This window comes from Prunus mume, linkage group LG3 (assembly GCF_029339155.1).
Source record: "Prunus mume cultivar Tortuosa linkage group LG3, ASM2933915v1, whole genome shotgun sequence".
Taxonomy (NCBI): domain Eukaryota; kingdom Viridiplantae; phylum Streptophyta; class Magnoliopsida; order Rosales; family Rosaceae; genus Prunus; species Prunus mume.
The window spans coordinates 19,260,470-19,271,582 of NC_142700.1; the positions used below are offsets into that span (position 1 = coordinate 19,260,470).

General features: G+C 40.0%; 1 protein-coding gene across 1 annotated transcript; it reads right to left on the minus strand.

Moving 5' to 3' along the window:
• Positions 1-3,385: 3,385 nt before the first annotated feature.
• Positions 3,386-5,437, minus strand: LOC103326665 (cytochrome P450 71AU50-like). Its single transcript, XM_016793043.2, has 2 exons — positions 4,406-5,437; positions 3,386-4,106 (listed from the first exon to the last, which is right to left on the minus strand). Exons 1-2 carry the CDS (start codon positions 5,279-5,281, stop codon positions 3,492-3,494), a joined length of 1,491 nt encoding a protein of 496 aa, XP_016648529.2. The 5' UTR covers positions 5,282-5,437; the 3' UTR covers positions 3,386-3,491.
• Between the last annotated feature and the right edge of the window lie 5,676 nt (positions 5,438-11,113).

Genomic DNA, 11,113 nt, shown 5'->3' on the forward strand with positions numbered 1-11,113 from the left:
CTTGTTATATCTTGATAATTTTCTGAAAGGTCAATAATGTTAGCTCTCCTGTATGAGCTAACTGTTTGGCTAATAGCTGACATGGCAAAGTTGCTGATGTGTCAAGACTGTTGCGTTAACCATGTGTGTTAGTTTGTATTAGCTGTTGTAATAGTCACGTGTAGTTTTCAGTTAGTTACAGAGAGCTAGCTTAATTACTCAGTAAAGCCCAAAGTATAAAGGTCTCTTGGTACTGTAATATTCAACAATTGAAAATAAAAATCTCAAACACTATTCTCATTTTCGCTCTCTGATTTCTTGATTTTTCTTCTTCTTCTCAATTCTTCCTCAATTGTTAGCATGGTATTAGAGCCCTCCGTGGCTCGTACCCTCTAATCATGATGTGCTTCTATTGTTTTCAACTATGATTTCATGTTCTCTTTCTTTCCCCTTCTTCAAATTCACGTCAATTTCTTCAATTTCATGCTCAATTCCTTTCCTGTTTTTATGATCAATTTCTTCGATTTCCTACTCAATTTCTTTATCAATTTTACGTCTTCTTCTTCTATTCCAAAACTCTCATCTTTCTTCTGTGTTGTTTGACAATTTCCTCTTCCAAGATTTCTTTGACATTCTATTTTTCTGCATCAAGGTAGCTTCGTCTCTCAAAATTGAAGGATTGATAGGAATGGTCACTCTGCATTTGAATGATGATAATTTCTTGAAATGGCAATATCAGATTGAATTTATCCTAGAAGGTTATGATCTTTTTGGCCATTTCAATGGATCTATCATTGCTCCCCCAAAATTTGCTATTTTGGATGAAGAAAGGGTCACCTTTGAGGTTACTGGGGCATATAAGGAGTGGCTTCGGGTTGATAAAGCGTTATTGACATTTTTTATTGCAACACTTTCGGACAACGAGATTGAATATGTTATTAGTAGTAAAACTGCTCGTGATGCTTGGTTGAGCCTCTCTAATCGCTATGCCACCGTGTCTCGTGCTCGGATCAATCATCTCTAGACTGAGTTGCAGACGGCTCAAAAAGGGGGTGATTCAATCGATAAATTTCTCATGTGTCTCAAACATATCAAGGATCAGTTGTCCATTGCTTGAGTTTCGATTTCGGATGATGATCTCATGATCGTAGCCCTCAATGGATTACCTTCCAAGTACGATATGATCAAGATAGTTCTCATTGCTCGAGATACTTCCATTTCGTTCAAAGAGTTTTGCACTCAGCTTTTAATTACTGAACAATCTATTGAATCGCGCATTTCAGCTCATCATACTCATATGGTGGCCATGATTGGTCATACTTCTTCTGGCTCTCGCAATACAGGCGTTGGTTACTTCCAACTCTCTTGACTGTTCCTGTATCTTCTTCTGGTTTTCATGCCAATGCTCGGCGCTCTGGTTCTATGTCTAATTCTTTTGGGAGAGGAAGGTTTTCTGGTAATTGATCTTTTCCTCCTCGTGGACTTTCAAGGCTCCAAACCTTCTCATGGCCACCCAAGCTAAATATAATTCATCTATTGAACCTAGTCAGTTTGTGATTACAATGCAATTTAGTTTTTTCTCTATTACAATACTCGATGTCGTGTTGTTGGGATATGGTTAACTCGTGTCAAGTTTCTAACATGACATCTTTAGGTTATATGATTCTCTTGGATGTAATTGCAAACATTCTTGTTTCAATTATCATCCTATACTTTGGCTAAAGATTCAACGAATCATATATTTAGATTATTCTCTCTTCTTACTAAGAGTAGAGATTCCATGTCGTACATTCACATGCCTCTATGCATGTGTTGAGTATCATGAGGAACACCTTTAAGTCACATCCTTTTAATACGACTGTATGGTGTTCTCAAAGACAAGTAACCCATACACAAGACAACTGCGATGTCTCATATGCAAGGACTAATTTGCTTTATCATAACTTTAGAATTCTTTGTTTGACACTTGTGAGTAAAACTTCCATACAAAAATTCTTCAGTTGATCACGTTTAGTGAACTCTGAATTGAGTTGACTAGTCATCCTTCGAATTGAGCAGACATAGTGTGTAGCAGTCTTCGCAAATTACCATTGTCCAATTGGTGATCCTATGACCATGAGTAGTTTAGGATTCAATATTTCTATGATGGAAAGTTCTAGTGAATCTAATTTCTTTAGACTGCTTTTCATTCATATCTTTATCCATGTACTTATTACTTTATGTACATTACGTATCTTAGAGTAACAATCATGCCCCTTCTACAAAACCTCAAAATTGGTCACATATCAATTGGTGGCCCATACTAACAAAAGCCACTGTTCTTTTGTGGCCAAAGTGAGTGAGCCACTGATGAACCACGGATCATGTCATTGTGTTCCTTACATGGTTTCTTTTACCACCGGAAGGGAGGAAACTCGATTTGATGGACTAAAGAGAGAAAAAAAAAAAAAAAAAAAGGGTAAACACATGAAGATTCGTAGATAAATCACAACATGCTTTCCTTCATGAATCTTGTTGATCACAATTCCTCGTTTAGTCTTTTGCCACAAATATATTTAGCAAAACGTTTCTAAACAAATAGCAGATGTTTTGATAGCATACCTCATGCATTGCTGGCATAGGATAAGGGCTACAGCTCACCCTTCTCTTTTACAACTAGAATTTCCCTCTTAGGGTTTTACTTGTATATATATAAGCTTATCTTTCTCTGTAAAGTGTATGGGAGGATAGCCGAAAATATCTTGTAACCATTTTTATACAAATAACAATACAATTCGTATTCCTTCTTCTTTTACAAAAGTTATCCCAACTACTGAGATATCAGAGATTGAGACTATAATTTTATTCCTCCTCTTCTATAGTGGGTTCAAAGTGAACTTTTTGAAATATGTTTTTAGTTCAATTCTATGATTGTTTGGTCTTTCCTTTTTTGTTAATGGAGAATGGGGAATCGAATTTGGAATCACTTTCAACGTTGAGATGAAAAATACTGCTGGACCAATAGCTAGTTGGTAAAAACCATGTTCGTTGTATTTTCAATAGCAAGTATTATTGTATTGTGGTTTTGTTAAGGGTGAGTTGGATCTAGGTTTTGCTTTGAATTTCTCTTTCAATCAATATAAACAGATGAGTGTTTAAGTAGTTTTTTATATTGTTTTTTGTTTTCAGGATTCTCCTTGTGATAATAAAAGATTGTTCCCATAAGACAATGTCACCTAAAGAAGAACAAGAATAAAAAATCTACAGATAAAGATTGGGACATGGGGTGCCTGATGTTTACAAAATATAGTCTGCTTATTTGTATCTTGTTTGAAGAAATTTATCCAAGTTGTAAACCAAAGGAGAAAGACCCTCAACTTAAGTACGTAACGCAATTTTATTTAATTTATTTATAATTTTCTTCAAGTGAAGAAAACAAATGTAACGCGTCACAAATGGTATATATTAGAAAAACAGAAACGACACAACAAAATATTAAAACTACAAAATGAGGCATTGTAGACATATTATGATCATTTGTGAAGTCGATAAGAAGGAATAGCGATTAGACGTTTGGCCCTTTCCACCGTAATGCCAAAAGACTCACTCATGTCCAATTCTTCTGGCAACATGTTATTTGGAAGTTCCCAATCAAAACAGTGGACAAGTTGTGCCAACATTAACTGGACCACAGTGAGCCCTAACTGAATTCCTGGGCAACGTCTTCGGCCAGAGCCAAATGGGATAAGCTGAAAGTGATTTCCTCTAACATCAACGTCGCTACCCTCAAATCTTTCTGGTATGAACTCCTCTGCATCAGTCCAAGCACTCAGGTCTCTCCCAATTGCCCAAGCATTTATGATAACGCGCGATTTTTTGGGTATGTGGTAGCCATTGACGATGCAGTCTTCAGTGGCCGCATGAGGAACCAACAATGGCGCAACTGGGTGTAGCCTCAGGGTTTCCTTCACTACCATGCTCAAGTAGTCCAATTTCTCCAAGTCTGATTCCTCTACCATTCTCTCCAATCCAACAACATCTTCTAGCTCCTTTTGGACTTGTTTCATTGCTTTTGGATGCCTCATTAGCTCGGACAGTGCCCAGTCGACCGTTGTTGATGACGTGTCCATGGAGGCCACCAGCATGTCCTGCAAAGAAATTTTGCCATTTTTTTACATTAAGTGGTGTAACAGACATAGACAAAACCATATACACATGATAAATAACAAAAGGGACATGTATAACTGATCAATTGAAACAAAATTCCACCTAATTAATGGTTCAGATTCACAAATCTTAAACCTCGACATGTTAAATTTTCTCACAAGAAATGATTTCGTTTTACATCGAGCAATGCTAGAATAAAAGGACAAATAATTAAAATGATGCAAGGATTTAGTGTTTAATACCACCATGCCTATATGTTTAAGTTTTTGTGTATACTAACCATTATTATCGCTTTGATATGAGGGCGTTCGATTTGGTATTCAGATTCTTCGGATCCCATGAAGCCCACCATGACATCAACAAAGTCTTTAGTCCTTTCTCCATCGTTAGATTGAAGATGTTCCTCAATGATCTTCTCAAAAAAGGTATCAAACGCCTTGTTAACAGACTTCATCCGCTTTGTAAACCCTTGGAGGTCAAGGGGAGCTATAAAAGGAATGTAATCAGCCAAGTTAGAGGCGCCTGCCAATTGGAGGCCCTCTTTGATCACAGACCTGAAACCCCTCGTATCAAAATCCTCATCCCTGTACTTCTTCCCAAGCACCATCCTGCAGCTCATGTCCACGCTGAGAGATGAGACAATGTCACTCAGATCAAGAGCAACATGTCCCTTATAGGCAGCGTCTCGAATAGACTCAACACAGAGAGCAACCTCTTCTCGCCTCATGGACTTAAAAGAGTTGATTTTGTGGTTGCTGAGCAACTCAAGTGTGCACATCTTCCGCATGTCGCGCCAATACGGGCCATATTCAGCGAAGCTCAAGTTCCTCTGCCCAAAAGAGATGTGCTTTGCACCTTCATGAGGTGGCCTGCTAGCAAACACAAGGTCGTGTGTTTTCAGGAACAGCTTGGCAGCTTGTGGAGATGAGACAACAATGGTGGGCATAAGGCCTAAGCGCATGTACATGACGTCACCATATTTTTGGGCTAGTCGATGAAGATCCTTGTTAGGGAACTCCCCTGATAGCAAGTGAAGGCTTCCAAAAATGGGAAACCCTCTTGGACCAGGAGGTAACCTCTTCTTCTTGTTCTTGCACCATGCTTGCAGGATGTGAACAAGTGCAAGCAACCCAATTGTTGCCCAAATCCAAACCATTGCTGTTTTGGGGATATGATCTCAAATGGTTGAGCTAGATCTAGCTGAGTGTGTTTAAGACGGTATGTCTCTCTATACTTCTTCTGTTTATGTACTTTGTTTAGATCTTCCAAACAACTAGACTATTTGTATGTGTGCTTTTCAAATGGGATTCTATTCTTTGTAGGCGGCATCTAATAGTCTTTCCTCTTTTCTTTCAGTCTTTTGCTACAAATATATTCAACAAAATTACTACTAAAAAATAGAGTTGTTGGGAAAACATCATCACCTTAAGATTTCTTGGAGTGGGTTCCAAGTCCCTTCATCTTTTCTTACCATTAGACTAAATCTATATCTCCAATTGAAAATTTTGTCTTGTTTCGTTTTGAAAATTTAGACTAGAATTCTTTAGTCAATATTGTCATGAAGAGAGGCATATAAATGTTTCTTGATGCACAAGTAGGCGGCGTCTAATAGTCTTTCCTTGATGATCACTTCCTCTTTTCTTACCATTAGACTAAATCTATATCTCCAATTGAAAATTTTGCCTTGTTTCGTACTGATACGTACAGAGATCATCAAGACTAGAACTCTTTAGTCAATATTTTCATGTTATTATTATTATTTTTTTGGTCGGAATATTGTCATGTCACTTGTGATCTAGAATTCAAGAAACCTCTATTAATATCAAGACATAAATTATTAGATGAGTAGATTACATATTAACCCCCAGGAGGGTTAATGCATTTTGACTTGAATTATGTTCTTAAAATTTTAACATTCGCTTGATCTTTTAATAAACAAAAATGAGGCATTCGAATTTGAGATTTCTGTCGATATTTGAAAAAAAACAAATACCAAGAGTTAGTTTCAACTTTTTTAGAAAATGGTATTAAGTTAGTACCATCTTGAACAATGATGTTAAGTAACTTTTTGTTATCATGTAATGACATGGGAAAAAATATAATACCTAGAGAGCCAGCATGTATGGTTGGTCACCGTGGCCAACACATGGGTGCGGTGATTTATTATTTGAATATAAGTGATATTCTAAACTACAATGGGAGGAGGTCTCTCAAACATATACTATCAAGGTGTCATGAGATTTTGAACGTGAGACTAGGGATCATCTTTTAACCCTAGGTCGAAGTGAGTCACCCGAAGCCCATGGGCCAAATCCCAACCTAACCCGATGAGTAGGCCCACTCGGCCCAGTTCGTTCTAAGATTGGGTAGAGTTTGGGCTTCGGATTTGAAACCCCATGCCCACCCATGGCCCGACCCCAGTAGGCCTGCCCATTACCTTATCTTGCCTTATTTCCATCCCAAACATTTAAGTAAATGTCTTGTCTTTTTACTTTAATTTGCTTTTATATTACTCCATTTACTTAAGTTATTTACAATGTAAATAAGGAAGTACTCCTATTTGAATTCAATTAAAAATACTAAAAAATCAAATTTCCAATAAATCAAAATATGAAAATCCAACCTGATGACGAAACGTACTATGGGACCAATGATCTGCAAGTCAAGTTGACAGGACCCGCCCCGAATTTCCGGAACCCGAGGCGAACCTGCGGAGACCCGGCATCACACCCATGCCAGTTCACTCCTTAAAACTATGTCCTCGTTTATCGAGAGAGGATTAAGGGCACGAGACTTTCTGCTGAAATTTCGAGAGTCTCCCCTGTAAATTTAACATTTCCCAAAATTTCCACCTGCATAAAACACATTTTATAACCCAACCGGCAGCACGCACAATATAATCTCATGCAATTTACATAAATGGCCTTCGGCCTTCAAATGATTCTAGCAGAACTGCCCACAATGTTTTTAAAATAACTTAATGCATCAAACATGCATATAATAAATTCAAAATCTATTTATGCACACCTTCACTCACTTAGTCCCCAGGACAAGCCTCAATTCAACCAAGTTTCGGGACCAACAATGAGGTCCGAACCAATCTCAATGAGACCACCTAAGTGGGGTCTAATCTATGGCTGCACCTAGTAACTTCAGGCTGCCTACGTACCCTACTAAGGGATCAAGCCACACGTAGTTCTTTCGTATCAATCCTGGCTTCTAATATCAACTAAACCATTACCGTCATACAAGTTCATACATTCTAGGATTTATCCATCATAACACACCAAACACAATCACATAGCTCCCCTCATACGACGGGACGCACCCGGCCATGTATGGGGTCTGTCAACACGCCGGCTAATCCAAAGACGCGTGCGACCTCAACACTGGGCCTAGCTACATTCTCACTAGCCCACACACAATCATATCTCCCCTCATACGTCGGGACGCACCCGCCACGTATGGGGTCTGCATCAACACGCCGGCTAATCCAAAGGCGTGTGTGACCTCAACACTGGGCCTGGCTACATTCTCACCAACCTGCACACAATCATATCTCTCCTCATCGTCGGGACGCACTCGGCCACGTATGAGGTCATCCAACACTGCTGGCTAATCCAAAGGCGCGTGCGACCTCAACTCTGGGTCGACTACATTCTCACTAGCCCGCACACAATCATATCTCCCCTCATACATCGGGACGCACCCGGCCACGTATGGGAGTCTGTTATCACGCCGGCTAATCCAAAGGCGCGTGCGACCTCAACACTGAGCTGGCTACATTCTCACCAGCCCGCACACAATCATATCTCCCCTCATCGTCGGGACGCACTAGGCCACGTATGGAGTCCGCATCAACACGCCGGCTAATCCAAAGATGCGTGCGACCTCAACACTGGGCACTGGCTACATTCTCACCACCCTTGCGGGATTAAAGGCCTCAACATAATCACAATATGGGGTACGTGGGGTAGTGCGTAAAGCATGTAAACTAACATTCTATACTCTTTAATACCTTCGTATACATACATAATTACATTCATCCCATATAATCCTTTATTTCGTAAATCTCAACCCTGGTATAGCATCTGATAATTCAGCAATTTAAACCATATAATAATATCCTAAATTTGCATATAAACCATTTAACTCAACAACGCTCAAGACCTGTCACTAAGGTCATTCTAACCCTCCTGGGATGGTAGAACTACAATGAAAGTCTCGCGGTCAACCTAGGGTCAAACTACCCAAACTTGGTCAAACAGGCCCGCGGGGCCCACGACCTCCAAATCATGATCCGAGAGTTCCTATAGGTTCTACAAGGTCAAGGACACACGTTCTGCAAGTTTGGTCCAGATCGGACGGTCGATCGCTCACGATCGCACGATCGGACGATCACTAAAACCCTAGCCCTATGGTTGGCATTTCCGGAGTATCCGGGACTCCGTTTTATGATCCGTCGAATCCTACACGATCCTGGTAATACCTAGATCAACATATTATAACCTGAGGACTATCCAACAGTCCAAACCTAGCGAACCCAAAAAATACGCGATATGCGATATCCGTTCGGGGCTCTAACGGTACCCAAAATGAGATCAAAGCACACCTACGCGCCCGTGACATCGAGAGGATCACAGTGGGACAAAAATGCCCCTCAACTACAGTGCCCACACGCCGCCACACGCCCGGCAGCGTGGGAGTCCAAAGCGATATTGCATCGCCGGAAAACTTCCAAATCGAGAGCCAAGACTCTTACCCTAGGTAATACACCTAATTTGGAGCCGCTTTTGTTCTTGGGCATACCCCAAAAACTGACCGGAAGTGGCCGGAATCTCCCCTCAAAATTCGGCCGAAATCCAATTTGTAAATCGAGTTGCCTACGCTACAAATTGATCAATTCCTACCCAACAGGCAGCTAGAGCTCGGAAAATAGATGAGAAAGCATACCTTGATCGCAAGATTTGGTGGCCGGAATCGCCGGAACGAGCTCTAAAAATCTGAGTCAAAACCGCCGTTTCTCGCAATTTCCGGTGGTATCATTGCCGGCTAATGTTGAAAAGAACGGGTGAGGCAGGACGGCGGAGTCAAGCCGGTCATTTTGGGACCGGTCCCGACCCGAGTGGTGGTGGATGAATGAACGACCGGCCAAAGCGTGGCCGGCTATGGTGGCGTCGCGAACCAAAGGAGAGAGAGAGGGACGCTCGGGGAGAGAGAAAGAGAGAGAGAGAGGGAAGTTCCGTCTTTTTATCAAAATTCCGTTTTCCAAATATTTACGATCATGCCACTGAGTTTCTTTCGATCTTAACTCTCTCGTTACAACTCCGATTCGAGTCCACTATGTGTCTACGAACTCATCTCGCCGTGCTCTACGCAACGGTATAGTCGAATTTCCCAAATTCCTTCCGAATAAGAAATAACCAAATTACCCCTACCTCAAGGGCAATTTCGTAAGTTCACTTAAATAAATTAAAATGGGCAATAAATTTGGAGTCGAGGTGTTACACAAGTCCTTTTTCTATTGGTCTAAATCCCATTTACTAGGTGCAGTGATATCTATATGCAATGTTTCAGGCTTTGCTTTAATTTCTCTTTTAAAATTTTTTTTTAAAAAAAGAACTATATTAATATCAAGACTAGGAAGTATATGTTGATCAACCCCCTGGATTCATGATTAAGAACAAAGAGGATAGAGTTTACAGACTTAAGAAGGCATTATATGGCCTTAAGGAAGCTCCAAGAGCTCGGTACGAAGAAATCAACTCTTATTTCACAAAGGTTGGTTTTCAAAGAAGTCCTAGTGAAGCAACATTTTATGTGAAATCTGCAGAAAGTGGAATACTGATTATTTCCCTATATGTGGATGACATTATTTACACTGGAAGCTCAGGAGAATTGATGATGGAGTTCAAAACTGAGATGATGAAAAAATATGAGATGATTGACCTTGGGTTATTACATCATTTCTTGGGTTTAGGTGTGCTACAAACAGAGTCCTATATCTTTTTGCATCAGAAGAAATATGCAAGGACATTGTTGGACAAGTTTGGTTTCAAAGATTGCGAATCAGTTGCTACTCCTCTTGCAGTAAATGAAAAATTATCTAAGGTGGATGGGAGTGAACAAGCTAATGAAAGTGTGTGTATAGGCAGATAGTTGGAAGTCTGCTATACTTGACTGCAACAAGACTGGATCTCATGTTTGCAACGAGCCTTTTGGCTAGATTTATACATTCAAGGCACACTTGATTATGGTATAGCATATGAGAAAGGGAAAGAAGTAATGCTTATTGGCTACTGTGATAGTGATTCGTCAGGGAGTGAAGATGACATGAAAAGCACATCTGGATATGCATTTAGTCTTGGATCAGGTGTATTTTCTTGGGCATCTGTCAAGCAAAGCAGTGTTGCACTATCCACTGCAAAAGCTGAATATGTTAGTGCAGCAGAAGCCACTGCCCAAGCAATCTGGTTGAGATTTGTTCTCTTAGATTTTGGTGAAGAACAGGTTGGTGCTACTCCAATTCTATGTGATAATACTTTAGCTATAGCCATAACCAAGAATCCTGTGCATCATCATAAAACAAGGCATATAAACAGGAGATTTCATTTCATTCGAGATGCGTTGCAAAATGGAGAGATTGATTTGTTATACTGCAAGATTGAAGAGCAAACTGCAGATATTTTTACCAAGGCATTGGCCAGGGATCATTTTGAATACCTAAGAAGAAAGCTTGGAGTAATCTCAGCTAAACACTTAGAAAGGAGTGTTGAAATATAAGTGTTTTAGCTGATATTATTTTGTATTTAGTTTAAATCTACAGATTTAAATGTGAGCCCTTGGATTACAGTCTAAGTGGACAGTTAAGATGTAATCTTAGAATAGGAGAATGGATGGCTAGATTTGGATGATGTAATGTGGGAATATTTTGTTCCCAACAGTTAAGTGTGCACAGTGTGTGCGTGAATGAAAGTGAATACATCTC

Bases quoted from the DNA above. Each gene is read 5' to 3' on its own strand.
- LOC103326665 (XM_016793043.2), bottom strand. From the start codon at position 5,281: ATGGTTTGGATTTGGGCAACAATTGGGTTGCTTGCACTTGTTCACATC. The intron at 4,107-4,405 runs GTTAGTATACAC...ATTTCTTTGCAG, and splicing joins ATATCAAAGCGATAATAATG to GACATGCTGGTGGCCTCCAT.